We start from the raw sequence: 18,232 nt of genomic DNA on the forward strand, positions 1-18,232 counted from the left end.
ATTTGTTATCCAATCACCCACTGTATATGGAAAATTTTTATTTAATTATATAGATTTAAATTACAGCTACAAACACTGTTATATCATTATTCCTATAACTACATCATCTGAAATTGAATATGCATTATCAAGCACAGAAAATAATTACAGTGAAACTCTTAAACTGACCATCAAAAAATTGTCACAAAAAAGAGTTGTCTGAAGGGTGGTTACCTTAAAGAAATTTGCTTTGTCAGGAAGAGCATAGAAACATAGTATGCTGTACACTTAGTGTAATGGAGTGTAATGGTATAAGCATGCAACATACTATACAATAGTGTTATTATTAAAAACTAGTTATGAAAAAGTTTAAAAACTTGTGTTTATTTTAAGATTGTTATATTATGCAGTGCATCACTTACTGTATTTCCTATCATGTCAGTTTGAAATAACTTGATATTAACATTTGTTTTATTTTCATACATTGGTCACATTTTCATATTATTTCTCTATTTAATAATTCTATAAATGAATTACTGCCAAGTTCTCTGGCAAGTGATTTGTGCTGTACAATGCTTAAAAGTGTATCTCACAAGTTCAATTGTTCCACTAGCAAAAAACATTCTTGGTTATTCATCTGAATATTATCCACAGTTTCAGTGTCACTTTCAGCTACAGTATTAATCCAATTGTTATATGTTTAAACACTCAATCTTCTCATCAATTCCAACCATGTCAACACTTATTATGACAGACTCAACAAGTTCATTGACAGCAGCAGCCTCTATCTCAAATACAGTACATCCATCATATTATTGCCATTCACAGTATTCAATAACAAAACCACCTTTTATAAAGCACATTTTGATATTTTCAGGTTTCACTTCATTTCATGTGCTCTTAATCCAGTTTAGGGAATCATTAACTATGACAGTATTAGCTAATTTGTAGACCAATGTCATTTTATCCATTTTTGCAACCAGAGAATACAATTGGTTTCTTCCAATGTTTCTTGAATGCACAAAACACTTTGATCTCTTGACTGCAAATGTGATGTGCTGGCTGGAAAGAACTTCAGCTGCATAGTTAATAGTTTTTCTTTACAATGTCTAGAAAGAACTAGAATCTCTCAGAAATTAACAATTTCTCAAGTCAGCTACAGTGTCTGAGAAATCATTAATTTCCAGAAAATGTATTTCACAAATAATGCTAGACATATCTCAAACCTCTGGTCAACTGTAAAATCATGAAATTATAACTTACAGTCTAATAATTCCCAATATTCTGGCAGGAAAACTTTAAATATTGAAAAATATTTAATTCTTTTAGTCAAACATTATTCAACTGAGTTTAAATAAACAATGTTTCTAATTCTCAGACTAAAAATATTTTCAATATTTTGTAATCCTATTTCATGTAGAATAATAAGTACTTGTATTAAAAACACCTTTTAAATTCGACTTGTAAATTCAAAGCCTTCTGTTGTTTTATGATTCTTATTTATTATAAAATTAGTAGAAGTTAAATATACCTAATAAACCACAAATTTCAATCATAAACTAAACTCTATTAAATGATTTAGTTTTGTTTTATAAGAAATTATATAAAGCAGAATTTAGTTAAGTTCTTGCATTAGACTTTTCATACAAGAAAACCTAATTTCCCATAAGAAACAAATAAACTTTTCTCATAAAATGTTTAAGAAAATTTAATACCAAAGTAGATGGAAATTCTTGTTCAACCAAGAACCAAGTTTTATCAACTACATCCTATCAAAAATTTTATACATTTAAATTGCACATGGAAAAAGAATTAGCAAAGTCAAAAAATTTCATGTGTTATTTTGCACTGACTTCAGGCTACTTTCACCATGGATTTTACAAATTTCTTACACAATTATCAAGAAACAAATAGTGATAGTGGTTTTCAGAACTTGTATGTGGATTTAGTTTGGTTTGGTGATATAAGGCAATGCAGCTAATGGTCAAGATGTCCAGGTATAGTGCACCATAGAGGATTTTGTGTGGGAAACTTGCCCCTATTTAGGTATTAGACATGTGAAGAAAGCAGTGGAAACTCCATGGCAAGATGCAAACCTGCAACCAAATACATGTGTTCAAATGGCAATATCAATGTATGGGGATACTGTCATATGCACAATATTAAAGAATTGAAAAACAAATTAATTATATAAATTAAATATTTTTGATAAGTTTAAAAATCTGTTTTTATAATTATTTTCAAAATTTTCATGCTATCAACAGGAAATATGACAGTATTTAATAGGAATCTGAAGATATGTGGAAAATATACAGATTATCTGAAATTTAGGAGAGATATCTGAACAGTCAGAATAGAATAGCAGCCATAGAATAAACCAACACAAGTTACAGTTCAAATTATATCAGAATAAACAAGAGATTACCTATTTCGATTATAATATGGAAATAAAAGCAGGAATAATTAAGACCAAGACATACAGAAAAATATTCATACCTGCAAACAGCCATCAGAAGTCAATGGTGTAGAATAGCTACTTTCTGATTTTTGTTAACAATAACTGGATTATATAGAATAAACTAATATGATCTAAACAAATAAGTCATATATATATAAGAAAAAGGCTAAGTTTTGGCCACAATATATCATTGATTTTGAACAAAATTACAAATGAAAAAGAAAAGATTGATAAGGATATGGATATGTTAAAATGATATAGAGCAGAGAGAGAAATTAAGAATAAAATTCCATTGAAGATTTTTAAAAATATTTTTGAAAACTTGAGGAATGAAAAAAATCAAAAGTTAATATACATATATGAAATTAAAGTTTTGGACAAAGTAGAAAAATCAACAATAATAGATAAATATACAGGATTTATGCATACTATGTATGTTCTCTATTTTATACTTTGTTCAAAACTTTTATTTCATCCTTACAGATCAGTATAACAAACTAGAAGAACAAATTAACATATAAACAGGAAACAAATATGAGTTTTGGATGAATAAGAGTTACAAAAAGATGTGAAAATAATAATATAGGAGAAAGAAGTTTGAGGCAAAAATTGAAAACAAGAGATCAGACAAAATTAGCGGATGATTTACAAACAACGATTTTTGAACATACAATTTGATTATTAATGGACCTGTGGGCCATTACTCTCCTTGGTATTACATCATTTGAGAAAATAATAAAGTAAGGAAACTAATTATAAATGAAAATAGATACAAGAGCAATAAAAAATGAGAATTATGATAAATGTTAATTCAATTAGATATAAACATTTTAATAAATTTTGATGTTTTATTCATATTGCTTTTAATATGAACTAGTGAAATGTTCTCTTTAAAATATTTTTTTGTTTAAATTAGTGTATGGAGAATTCAAACCATTTATGTAATAATTTTATTATTGTCGTTTAAAAACATATATTTAGTTTATTTTCACTTGAGTATTGTTTTTATAGTTGATACTGAAGATGGAGCTAAATCAACAAAAAGATCTAAATCAATGACTCATAGAACCAAACTGTTTGTTTAATAGTTCATTGCATGTGAAAGAGTCAAAAATATTTAAATTTTCTATGTATTTCCTGTTAATTTTAAAATACATTCATTTTAATACTAAAAATGATTGTCGCAAATCAAGCTAAAATTGAATTGTAAAATGAAAATGCTTCAGCTTCAATATAATATTTAGGCTTGGCTAATGTATTAGACTTCATTCACACAGATTAAGCAAAGCACTTACCAATTGATCAGCTAATAGTAGTACTGTTTTAAGACTGAATTTGCGATTACAGAAGTTAAACAGATCTTCAAGGCTGGGTCCAAGTAATTCCATTACCATGACATTATAATCACCTTCTGATCCACACCATTTTATAATAGGAATGCCAACTATAGTAATATATATTTATGAAATAAATTTATAAATAATTATGAAAGTTTTATAAATATTGAAATTATTACCTCCTCCTTGCATCATCTTGTAAAATTTGCTTTCTATATGTAATTGCGGATGCTTTGTTTTGATGCATTCTAGCTTAATTGCTACTTCTTCTGCAGTGGTTATATTAGTACCTGGTAAACAAGTGAATTTCAAATAAATTTTTGCACTTACACACTTTCTTTATTGAAAACAATTTAAATCATTCTACTTAAATATACACACAATCAATTTTTTTCCGGTGTTCAAATTAAGATCTGAAAAATTTTGAATTATTTGTTTTTTTTTTAAATTAAACTAATTTCTTTCAAGTTTTAGTGATTGGCAGTATTCTATATTCTTTGGCTATATCAGTTTCTCTCTTTTCCACTTCCTTAATCATTTCAACTTTCAATAGATGTATGCATTCCATACTTAAATAAAAAACCAAAGCCAAATAATTCCATTATCTAGCTTTCTTTTCGAATTTCATTTTCAAAATATGATATATACTAGCTTCAAATTATCCAATAATTCAAATTAATCAGATTCAACTGTATATATTATATATGTATGTAAAAATAAATTACACACACATACACAAACTATATACATATATGTATATTTAGTAGTCATAAATTAATGTTTTTTATATAATAGCTGAAGCTATAACAAAAATCAAGTCCAATTCTATAAAAATTACAAAAGTATCTATATCTAAAAAGCAGGATTTCATCACACCATCTTTTGGCTAGTCATTAAGATAGAACATAATGTCTAGTCAAAAGACAGCCTAATGAAACCTAACTTTACATATTTGATAATAGCTGAAATATTGAAAATGACCAATCATTATATATATATATATATATATAATCTTAATTTCAGCATTATATATGTATAAGGCTGAAATTAAGATTTTTTTTTTCTTTACTGCAGTCTTTATAATTAACCTTGAATTTTAATTTAGTTAAAAACATAAGTGATAAAGCAGTTACTAGATAAAGATGAATCCAACAGCAATGTTAAATCAGTGAGATGTTTAACAAAATGTAAGTAAATTGATAGTATTTTCTTCATAGTTTCTTAGCATTCATTTGATAAACAAAACCAAAATTAAGTTTACAAACCACAATTCTATGGATTATATTAATTATTAATTAAGTTAAAATCTTTAATAAATCATAATAATTAATAACTAACAAAGCAATAAAATGGAATATGTACATTTAATATATTATTTTACCATGTAAACATAATTAGTTTTTGTATGTTAATTTAATGTTTTTTTTAATACTTAGTTAATACATTTGTTATGATACAAATACATACTAAAATTAAAGTAAACTCTATTAGGCTATATTATAAAATAATTATATAATGTTTTTAGTAGAGTACTAAATAAATAGACAATACTAAATAAATGTTCAAGTGCTTTCAAGTTTAAAAACTCATCTTTAGAATATCAAAAATAATTTTATTGAGCTTCCATAGTAGCAACAAAATATTTTTGGTGTTATTGAAGATGAGTTTTTAAGCTTTAAAACACATTTCATATAATATAACACAATATTAAAAGTATACAGTGGGACATCATACTTCAAATATAATTCATTCTAGGCGATCATTCAAATCAATTTTTCCCAATAGAAATAATGGAAAACAAATAAATCCATTCCTCAATCCTAAACAATGCCCATTTTGATAAACTTAAACATCAAATGTGCATAATTTAAGTTAAAATATCACAGTTAAATGAAAATTAATTAATTATTCTAGTAATAAATTAAAACACAAAAACAAATAAAATACCGTATAACAGGGGTGGCCAAACCGTGGCGCATGCGCCAAACTTGGCGCATTGGACGATTACAAGTGGCGCTTTAGTCAGTTCTGAGCGATCTAAACAAATAAGTCATATATATATAAGAAAAAGGCTAAGTTTTGGCCACAATATATCATTGATTTTGAACAAAATTACAAATGAATGAAAAAGAAAAGATTGATAAGGATATGGATATGTTAAAATGATATAGAGCAGAGAGAGAAATTAAGAATAAAATTCCATTGAAGATTTTTAAAAATATTTTTGAAAACTTGAGGAATGAAAAAAATCAAAAGTTAATATACATATATGAAATTNGAATTTTGATCTTTTAAATTGAAATACCTGATTAAAGGGTGGCCGAAATTTTTCTCCGCCCCGGGCGGCTAACACCCACGGTACGCCACTGCGCATCTGAACTCGTCTATCAAAAAATTGGCGCATGGTATGCAAAAGGTTGGCCACCCCTGCCGTATAATCAAATGAAAACCGCATTTACTGGTTGCATATCATTGACTTTGGCATCTTAACATGGCTTCATATCTGCCATATCTATACAACTTTCATACTTCACAATAAGTTCCTTTTTCACCTCAATCATCAATATTATCATCTTCCTCTTAGACTTCATCATTTCCACATACTTCTTAGATGTCATGGTTAATAAGTAAAGGTTATAAGTAATAATAAGTAAAGGGTGAGTTGAACAGCAAGCTTTTGCCTATTTTTAACAGCTGTCCTTACTTAACATAGATGTGTGACTTAATTATAACAGTTGTGAAATGTATTCAGATAAAAAGCATATTATGCTTTATGAGTTTCAGAAAGAATATAAAGTTACACAAACAGTAAAAAAAATTCATAGTGTGTATTGGGAAGATGCTCCTAAACTTTGAACATGTCAAATGTGGTTGAAAAGTTCCAGTCAAGAAATTTTAACCAAAGGAAAAAAAAACTTAAAAATTGACAAATTATACAAATATATATAACCAAACACAAAAATAAAGCAAAACGCACTGAAAACTTACAAGCATAATGCAAGAGAGGACTTGGGCACACAACAGATTGCATTTTCACTTAGTTCACTTAGTCACCAAGTGCATATCTCACTATGTGCAGTTTGAACTTTGAACAATCATTCAAACATAAAAGCAAATTTTTGTGGAATTTAGCATTTAAACTCTGAAGCGTTCAAAGTACAAGGTACCACTTATATATCTATATTATATATACCAACATATAATCTATGTATTTGCGTGCACACACAAATTTTACTAGATTATTTTGTTAGTCATGAATATAATAAAGGATTCTCCTCTCGATACATAACATTTTCTTCATTCCTCATGAAATCACTAATTTTTAAAATAATGAATTACATTTCTGATTTATCCAAGTAGACATTTGTCCACATCAGTTAAAGTTACATCGCATAAAATTTTTAATACAGGGTGGAACCCAATTTATACATTTCTCAGTTGTAAATTTTTTGCAATTATACATAAAATATTTTCTGCAGGATATTTTCTCCATTATAAAACATTTCAGTTATACAATTTCCACTTATGCATTATGTTTTTCTATACTCTAGAGCACTTTTTCCTTGTAAACTTTGAAGTGGAAAAATTTATAGCAATTATTACAAAAAGTGAGAAAGTGAATTATGTATCCACTTCGGGTTAGTCCACTGACAGCACATACAAAAAACAGAGCAAATAATATGTAATATGTGATGCTTTTTCTGACAAATTTTTCTGTTTAGTAACTTTTTTTGGAAGTTTTACTTTCCACATTTTGTAGTGTGAACCAATTTCACTAAACAAATAAAAACTGCTTTCTGGTTTCTCAATCATTTTTGCTATTTTCTGCCATTGTAAGCTAACCTTTAGAATGACTTCAATCTTTCACATGACTAGAGTTTCAGCAGGAGACAACAGATGTCACATACCTCCTCAGTATGTGACAAGTCCATTAAAAAAAACTTGATCAATTTTTTAAAAATACATGACTTAATTTTACACTATTCTATTTTCTTTTGTGTGTTGTATGTTCTATGTTTCTTTCTGTGTGTTGTTCAAATACATTATACATATAGTAGATTCAAACTTCTTTGCTAGAAATTATAAATCAAGTTTATTTAAATTTGAATATAGAACATTTTTTATATTTGCAATATTTTAATTTTGGTAATATAACTGTATTTATAACTTAAAAAAATACTGTAACAAACCAATTATTCAGGTTCCAGAAATATGGAATTACTGTACTAGAAAACCAGCTATTTTTGACATTGGCTAGTTTTAAATTTGGTGAACTATAATATAATACTCTCTAATGTAACTATAACAACTCTGGACAAGTTGTAGGTAATGTATTTATTTGCTTACAAGTGGCTCATGGAACCTTTGGACCTAGAGTTAAAAGGTTGCTGTTTAAAGGTTGCCCCAAACATTACTGTTACAGCTAGCTCATCTGGCAAGTTATCTACAGCAATTATTACAAACTATGTAAAAGATGTATTATCTCCAAATATAACAGAAAACTCATTATTAATAATTGAGTCTTGGAGTGGACAAACAAATACTAATATTTATAATACAGTATTTCAAACATCTATAAATCAAAATTCATGTGAAGTACTAATTATTCCACCAAAGTGTACATTTATATGCCAACCTTTAGATGTTGGATTTCATAGACAAATAAAACTTTTAGCTAAAGAAATTTTAAATGCTATACAATTATTTTGTAATGACTCTTCAATGAAATTGTTTTGGACAACTAGAAATGTATAATAAAATTATATTCAATTTTTCATCATCAACTATCTGCACCAATATCTAACAATTTCATTAAATATGCATGGTTTGCTTCTGGACTCAAACATGAAAAATCTGAATTTTTAAATGTAAAACAAGTTTGTTTTTCTTTTTAAAATCTGACAGTTTAAATTGTGTTGAGAATAATTGCCAAAATCTTTGATTTGTTAAATGTGCATAATGTCAACAAGTTCTTTGTTTATTTTGTTGAAAAATATCACAAAAATAGTTCCCATCTAATAATTTATCAATGAACTTTTCAATTACATACATCTAATAAAATGTATTTACTTATTATATTTTGATTATTTTCTTTATATTTATTCTATCATTAATTTTATATTATATTTTATTCTTAAAGTAGTATATATATCTAATCTTTTATATAACATTTATTTGAGTTTATTTCTTATTCTACTCTGTAAATGTAATATTGCAGTCTTTCTCCACAACCCTTTCGATACTAAAAATTTGCATATTTGTGTTAAACTAATATAAAATAGTAGAGGAAAAGATGGTATTATGAACCACTCCATTTCGAACTGATAATAAAGGCAAACTGTAGCGGATTGTGGCTGAACTGAACTAGGCAGACATCCATAGCAAGGGGAAAACCCGTTTCAATTCAGTTAAACGGTTGTCCGTAGTGAATCAGCAAATTTGTGTTTTTCAATATTTGAAAGTTTTGAATGCTAAGTGAATTTAATTATTTTTAAAATATAAATCGTGTAGTTGTAGATTCATTGGTGCATGTATTCCATTCCAGAGACTTAGGGTACATATTAATCTGTGTGATGTTCACATTTTTTAAGATTTGGTCTTGACAGACATAAGTTAATTCAAGAAGGCGATTCAATTGGTGCTTTTAATATGGAACCCAATTCCTCCAAACTCTATTTGCAAGCAGACGTTTGTTTGGAGCAATTTGTGAAAAAGACACTAGGTAGAAAGTCAATTCTTCCTGAGAATATCAAAAAAGAGCTGCTGGAATATATATTGTTGATGGAGGTCATATTTTTCTATTATAAAAGCATTTTTTCGATAAAATACATTAGAGTAAATAATTTTGTAATTACTTAACATTTTTTGTACTTTCCTATTTGTTTTTGGATACATTAAAGCATTTTTTGAAAACATACAGTAAGGTTCCATACCACCACCCGATTTTCTCTAAGCCTACTTTCTGACTTTTTGTACAAAAGCCTTCAAAAACAAAACTTATAATTGCACTAGCAAAAAATCCAATTAGGAACATTTAGTTTAACAGTTACTAGTACTTTTCACACAAAAAATGTAAACAAGGTATCATAACTACACCCACAATTCACTAAAATGAAAATGGGGTTCCATAATACCACCTTCTCCTCTACGATATTTGATTGCTATTAAGATGACCAAGACAAAACCTTTCTCACTTCTTTCTAGCCATTTATACATGAGTACGAACATTTTAGGCCTTCTTAATAAGCCTTCCTCACGTACACTTGGATATTAAGAAGGCTGGAAACGTTCATACTCATGTAGAAACGGCTAGAAACAAGTGAGAAAGGTTTTGTCTTGTCATCTTAAAATAGTTCTAGCTCCAAATGCATAGAAGTGATTGCTATTAACCCTGATTAATAGTTTTAGTGAATATTACAAATTTAATATAGAGTTTGTATACTTTTAACATAATTATTCACTAAATTTGATTAATATTTATTATAAGACACTCCAACAGTTCCCTTGTTAAAGAAAATTATTATTAGTTACAAATAAAAAAAAATCAAGTAGGAATTTATTTTTTAAATGTAATTCCAAACAAAACTATGATTTACTTCAGTAATTGACATATCTTTAATTAAATAAATTAAGCTAAAAAATTTGAAGATATTTTATTATAAATAACAAAGTACATTAATTTATATAATAACTTATTAGCTTAATTTTGTTAATTTTCATTTTAAACAGAAAGAAAATTTTTATTAAATGAATTTTAGTCCCAGACAAAATGAAATGCATTAAAAAAGTTGTCAACAGTCAATATGTTAGTTAATGTCTAACTATTTCATTTTTTATATTCTAAATGTAAATTAATATTATATATAGTGTTAGAATTGTTCAATACAAGGTTCAATCAAAAAGTACTGTAACTGAATTTAGCCTATAAAGATTTTAATACTTGAGTAATTTAAATCTGGCTTCCATTCCCTTTATAGTAGTCCCTCCACATTTATACAGCAATTATATTGCTTCTCCCAAGCCTCTTTGGAAGACTGTCTCAAAAATTCCATTGCTATGATTCAGCCTGGATCTTCTTGACTATATCAAAATGTAAAAAAGCTGATTGAAGAAAGAATAATCGGGTGATTGCTCATTAAGCTTCAATTTCATTCTGGAGAACAAAAAGAATTCATAAGGGACTGCATGCTGTTTTTTGGCCAAAAATGCATTTTGAAAGCTATGTTTGCAGGAGCATTATCGATGCTGTAGTTTCAATCCTTTGCAACAATCATCCTCATGAAATCATCTCAAATCACAGAAAAAGTTTAAGTTCACTCTTTTTGAGTGGGAGAAACAAATTCTCAATATACAATACTCTAATGGTCTAAAGATAATCACCACACTTAAGCATATCCTTAACTTTCCTTGCCTTCTTGAATTTCAGAAATTGTGGTCTTTTCCACTAAGACTGCTTAGTTTTTGGGTCATATTTCTCATCCTCTAATAACACTTGACATGAAGACCAGAACATCAGTGCTGTGTCTACAGAGATCTTTGCAGATACTGGCACAATGATTCTTCTGGTCAAGTTAACAGATGGGGATAAATTTGGCAGCAACTTTATACGTGTGCAGACTGCCTGAACAGCAAATGAAACACCAGAGTCAGCAACTTCCTGGAAGGTAATTCAACAATCAATACAAGTCTTAAATTTCTTCATTGTTTTCAAAGGGTTGTGATGACATTTGGTCATCCAGACTTCTCATTGTCCTCCAACAACATTTATTTACTTTATCTTAAAAAATGAGTGCCATTCAAAACACTGACTTCAGCCCAAAATTTAACATAGTATTTCATAAACATTTCAAAGGTTTCTCTGTGGCAGATTTTCCAAGTCTGACACAAAATTTAATTATTCACTCTTTACTTAATTTTAAAGTCCATTCTTAAATTGTAGCACAACACTAAAAGTTGATTCATACTTCATAAAAATGAAAAGAGAAAATGATACTAAATAGGTTTAGTGCACAACAATTTGCATATTATTAACAACATACTTCTGTTCTCTTTTCATTAGAGACAAAAGTCAACATAAGTTCTATTTCTGTAGGTAGCTCACAATCCCTCAACAAGATTGGAGTTTAACATTTTATTAGTCTCCATCAGGAGATTGATAAAATCAAAATGATTTGAATTAGACCAGAAATATTTTCAATGAACTGTAATTTATCATCTATATATTTTAAGTTAAACATATCCAAATAGATATTATCTTTATATATACCTATTTATTTAAAACTTGCCTAAACATCAAAAATTTAGGATTATAAGGCTATAACAGTTTGTTCTCTCTCCTCAAATTAATTAACTGATAAACTCTAACTCTTTAAGAATTTTTATGACTCGGGTTTTACTTTCACTATGCTTTTAAAGCTTCATTTTAAACCATAAGTACTGAAAGCACATACACAATTTCATTCTTCTAAAGTATGAATGCTTACATGAAGAGAATAATAGAAAAAAGAAGAGAAATTTCTTTTCTCTTTTCTATTCTCACAAAGTATAAGCCAGCCTTAACACAATGTTACAAAATTGCATTTAGTTAATATTCTAGTTTGAACTGAATACCTAGGCAAAAATCCCTGGTGGCAAAAAGCTGTACTTTGCACTACTGCCAAACATTGGGAAGAGTCTGGTTTCTTTTTGATTGCACCACATAATGATAAACTGAACATTATTAATAAACATGATAAATAATTTTTTCAATTTTCATTGGGCTGCAATTTTTAAATTGCAGATCTATAAATTCCTGCTGTCATCCATCCATCCATCCTTCATTAATTGCCAGAATAGAATTAGGTATATGAAAGTCAAGACCAGATATAGATAGCTTAGAGGCAGGAGGCCCTGATTAACTATACAAACTTCCAATATAAACCAAAAGTCATGTTATTTCAATTCAAAAATTTTCTCCTGAAAGGAGTTAGATAGATGACCGGCCCAACACCATTGCTAATGGAAAAGTATGATGTACAGGAGCAAGACACTACAGTACTAATTTCAGTTAGAGAGCATATATTTTAAATTTAATTAATTAAAAATTGCAGTCTAACATTGTGATATTACATAAATTATTTATTTGACAAATTAATTTCATTTATCTATTTAAACTCATTACTCTTAAATTTTTGTGATTGTTAACACACAAAATAGACTTTGTAAATGAATATTAAGACAAGGTAATATAGTGGGTGATCGGTTAACGAACAGATTGGATAATGAACAAATCAGATAATAAACACTTTTGCAAAAGATTTTTATGTTCGGACAATGAACACCCCATGGAACAAACACAAGTAGAAACAACATAAAATAATGAACACCGATTGGTCTTCCCTTGTCTTCGGGCAACAATTCGAAATTTTTCGGAGTGTGGGAGATGTTGACATCGACACTCAAGCCGACTTATATCGATCGGATAGTATTCCTCCGAACTTTGAAACTCTCCCTTGTAATTCCAGTCTTTTATTTTTCTGACAAAACAATTCTTTTATGTATTCGCAAGACTGTCAGGTAGGCACTCATTAAGTTTTGCGTCTGTTTTTCTTTTCAAAAGGTGAGAGTATAATTGCAAAGGTAGAGAGTAGGCAAAAGATGCCTAATGTTGCTGGGAGGTATGTTGCAAACAGGTCTACATTAGGCTGCAGTTCAATCTTATTTAAGAAAAATACTGTATAATCAAGAAGACTCAAGCAGGTTAAGGAGTAACAAAACTCACATTTGAGAAATAAAGAACATCGAAGAGTTCATAATGGAACCTGAAACAGATCTTACGACAGAAGAGCGCCACGAACTCTTGAATGAAGAACACTGAGAAACTCAGCAAGATATGTTTTCTTCTGAAAAAGATGATTAATGCCGATATCTGCTATTAACTAAAGATCTTTTGAAGAAGTGGAAGGATGTCAGAACAACGGTCTTAGAATTGGCATCCAAACCATGTTGAGGCTTGGGGATTTCTACAATTGAATGCTATTAATTACTTACGAAAAATCCTGAAGAAGAGAGAAAAGCAATCAACATTAGACAGATTCTTTAACCCTTTCAAACGGGAAAAACATGACTAATAAAAATCAAGACTGTGTATGTATGTATTTTTATTATTACATATAAATAAAAGTAGTAAGAAAGTATATATTTTTTAGTTTTGGGGGTCTCCAGAACAAATTAATTAGATTTAAATTAAAACCTATGGTAATTCGATAATCAGTTAACGAACAATTCGGATAGCGAACAAAGTCTTGGAACGGATTATGTTCGTTAACCGATCACCCACTGTAATTAAAAAACATACTGAATATCAAGTGAATATTCTGATTCAAAAAAGAAAATTCTAGTTAAAATACTAAACATGAACGGTCTCTCACAGAAGTTTCAAGAGCATGCATATACAGGAATACAGGGATGATAAAATTTTTGATTTTCATGAGCATCTGGCAAAAATAACTATGAGCTAGCTCATTCTGACCTCTGGAGCTATTTGAAGATTTATTTTACTGCCTTTTTTTACTTTTAAGCTATTAAATAATATTTTAAATTAATAAATAACTGTAGAATAAATAAGGCATTTATAATCTGATGTTTAGCTCTGGTTTTGTTTATGAGATGGTAAAAACAACAGTTGCATCTAAGCAAGAAGAAGCATTACACACTCAAGCTAAGACATTTATTTTAAATATACTGTATATAATTATTTTAATAGATAAAAACATCCCTTTGAACTGCACTTTATCATTAAAAATACTCTCATAAAATTAAAAAGCTATTGATATATTTGTGTGTACCTGTGCTAGCAAAACTACTAAAGACCATCCCTACAACAAAAACCACCTGCCAGACATCTACAGTATCCCCATCACTGATCATCATTACAACCATTATCTGCAATATATAGGTGCTACGTCTCACCCATTACATATCCATCTCAAGAAACATCAAACATCCATTAAAAACAGTTTAAACAATACAGCTTTGGCTAACTATGCAACTAACCCAGGCATCCAGGTGGACTTCCATGAAACACACATCCTATATTATGAATTTAAATCACATGTGCTTAAACATCTAGAACAAGTGCAAATTTACAAGGCCACCCATCATAACAAAGCCATAAACTATTGCAATGTTGACTCCTCCAGTACCTGGAAGTCCTTCTACAAAATATAAACCCCCCTCTTCTCTTCTTTCATTGTACACCCCTGACCCTCTACACACATTTGGTTTGTTTCTTTTATTAAGTTATGGCAATCTGCCTATGGGGATGCCTTCTGGGAGGTCATTTTAAGGGCAACTGGCCCCTATTTAGGTGTTACAGACGTGGAGAAAACCCAGAAAACTCCACGTGGCCAGATGTCCTGGTGAGGCAGAAACCCACAACCGAACTCCCAGTGTTCAGGGAACAAAACCGCTTGGCCACAGGGAATTGCTGAACACACGTGTTCAGCAATTCCCTGTGTCTTCTCAGCAGTTTGTTGCCTAATGATGCCCATTTAACACAGGCAAAAAGATTCACACTTTATGTATAATTTTCTCACTGTTTTGTTAGGTTTTTGCAGTGTTTATTTTTGGCTACTATATCACAAAATTCAGAATTACATTATAATTATAATTTNCTTTGGCTTGGCAAGCCCTAATGCAACAGGAAGATTAAGGAAGTCGTAAACTTAAGCAAGGAGGACGAAAGGGTAGACAGTATGCATATAATGTGTTTTTTGCTTAACATCAAAGATCTTACAACAGTAATTATATAAAAAATAAAAAGAAAAATATTTTCAATTGCCTCTGCTATGACGTGGAAACTTTTACGTTCGGGAATATGGAACACGTGATCCCGTTCTATCGTTCGATGTTTTGAAAAATTCTTTCAAAACGAATGGTTAGTTTGATGATTTTTACCTGAAGAAGGACCCAGGAAGGGTCTGAAAACGTTAGTAATGTTAAATTTATTCACATCGGTTAAAGGTTTCAGAGGTACATAATATTTATATATTTCTTGTGAAAAAAACATTTCTTATTCAATGGCCAAAAAAATTATTTCTATTAATGATGTTTCCAAAGTTCAACAAATGTTTTGCAGAAAAATAACTTATCAGAAAACGCACCCGCCATTTGGTGTGCTGCTCCATGACAAAAACAAGCTTAAACAATGACGTTGTTGAACGGCGTACACTCGGTAAGTAATTCTACAATTTTTTGTTTATAGCATAATTTATATGGATTATTCCGAAAAAATTATACTTGTTTTGGAAATGTTAAGTCAAATTAGTCTAGAATCGATTAATTTTATGGAAAAAGCCTTTCAAACAGCCATAGTCCGCAAACTGCACACGTGCCGGGCTGTGATTGGCTCATGCATTTAAGGATTCCTACAATGCAAAATTCTTATAAAGTGGAACATATCTACCACGTTATGGGGGGTTGACTGTACTGACTTGCAATTAAACAAACTATTATAAAATTCAATAATTATCACATTTGTTGTTTAAAGTACTTGCTATGTATAAAGTTTGAGTAAATTTTCTTGTTAACATCCAAGACAGTTTTTCTGAAGAATAAAATTAAATGAGATTTTAGGAAATCAGAATATTAATAACATGAAACCAAATAAATTTTATTAAAAAACTTTTCAACTATTTATGACATTTGAAAAATCATAGTAAAAATTTGAATCAAATCACAAATATAAGGAATAAAAATATATAGAATGCTGAGGATGTAAATATTTATGAGATACTAGTTTATTTTATAACAGGTGATGTAATAAGCATAATAAACTAAAATAATGATTATATATTATTAAATCCTAAAAACTAGGATCAAGTTTTAATATTGATTAATCCACCAATACTTCATAAATTTAGAAAAACCTAAATATTGTAATAGCTCATTCCCAATTTCATCAACCAACACTTCTTTCAAATGACAAAGATAAAGCAGCCTAGTAAATCATCCAATTTGTTTTATTAATGTGTATGTATTTCAAGCTTTACCCTCTCTTCAGTGATGCAAAAACCCTCTAAACAATACAAACATACAAAAAAACTACATATCTTCAGGTAACTTTTAAAAAGTTCTAACAATTTAAAAAAGATATGAACAAAAGTAAACATTAAAATTAAAATAAACTATTTAAATACGTTAAAAAAAAAACACCCAATCATTCTTTGTTATAAACTGGGAACAAACACAATCAACGTTTACAAAGCATCCTATTCTGCTTGGTCTTTGTCATTTGGAAGTGCTAGCTGATGACATCAGGAATAGACAAATTTAGTAATTTTAAATTTTAAAATTTAGTAAACCTAAATATTGTATTAATGAAGTATTGTTGGATAAATCAATGTATATATATATATATATATATATATACAGTATATATAAGCTGTGAGAAACTACCTGTTAGAAAATAATTTGTTTATGATTTAATACTGTACTATAACAAATTGCTATTCAGATGGTAGTGTGAGAGTAGCCGGGGGTACAAACTCCGTTTAGGATTGTTCGTACAGTACCACTTAATCGGCACAGATTATCCGAAATCTGTTCTCTGCAGTTTCAGATCACTAGATCTGATTTTAAAACTTACATAGGAAGGCGGTAGAATTAAAGACTATGAAGTCTCTATCCAATTTGTCAGGTTCCCGACACCAGTTTGTCAATTATTCGATCCGCGGACAAACACGCGTGTGATTGGTTTATAGATCTGATTCAAAGACTTTAAAGGAGACATTCTTTAACAAATAAACAAGAATAAATTTAATTAAAACAATAACCAATAAAAATAGTACAAATATATGGTAGTGAGACAATGAATACAAATTACAACCTATAAGTCGAGAGATATATGGACTTATATTTAACCGATACACGATCGAGAGAGAGAGCTTACAATATTGTTATTAAACATACAACCTGGTTTAGTTGTCGTTCGTCTTCTTCTTCTTTTGCAAAGGTACAGGTACTTCCTTTATAAAGTTCTCAAACTTCATTCCATGGGAGGTCGAAATGTGCACAAAATTAAAGTATATCTTCTAAGCGCTAACTCTCTAGCTTTATTCTATGTGACTCGACTAAGGGCGTTGGCCATCAGGAGAAATATGTATGGAGTCCTGACTCTTCCAGGTCTGTCGATGAACTCCCCGAATTCTGATAAATTTCCTCTATATGTGACGATCGGCGACCAATCATCATGCAAAGATTCTTCCGTGGGAACGGACGGAAAGGGGAATATTTGAGGGGTAAACATTTCCCATTGAAGCGAGATTTCTAGCAGATAATGGAAAAACAGAGGATGTTCTAACTTCCCTAGAAGGAAGTAGCATCTGTTATCTATTTTTCCCACTCTAAAACGTTATTTTTCTCACCCAAACGAAAGAATATTTTATAACAAAATATTAACATTATTAATAAAATTACT

The 18,232-nt window shown here is 29.3% G+C and overlaps 1 protein-coding gene across 1 annotated transcript in view; it reads right to left on the bottom strand.

Moving 5' to 3' along the window:
• Positions 1–18,232, bottom strand: part of LOC111640732 (casein kinase I-like) — a 40,556-nt gene that overhangs the window by 13,698 nt on the left and 8,626 nt on the right. Inside the window, exons 3-4 of the mRNA XM_023386776.1 lie at positions 3,954–4,064; positions 3,733–3,881 (exon numbers count right to left, since the gene is read on the bottom strand). Coding sequence (XP_023242544.1) covers positions 3,733–3,881; positions 3,954–4,064 — 260 coding nt within the window. The remainder of the gene's footprint in view (positions 1–3,732; positions 3,882–3,953; positions 4,065–18,232) is intronic.

Source organism: Centruroides sculpturatus, unplaced genomic scaffold (genome assembly GCF_000671375.1).
Source record: "Centruroides sculpturatus isolate CEXI.00-Female unplaced genomic scaffold, Cexi_2.0 scaffold1465, whole genome shotgun sequence".
Classification (NCBI taxonomy): domain Eukaryota; kingdom Metazoa; phylum Arthropoda; class Arachnida; order Scorpiones; family Buthidae; genus Centruroides; species Centruroides sculpturatus.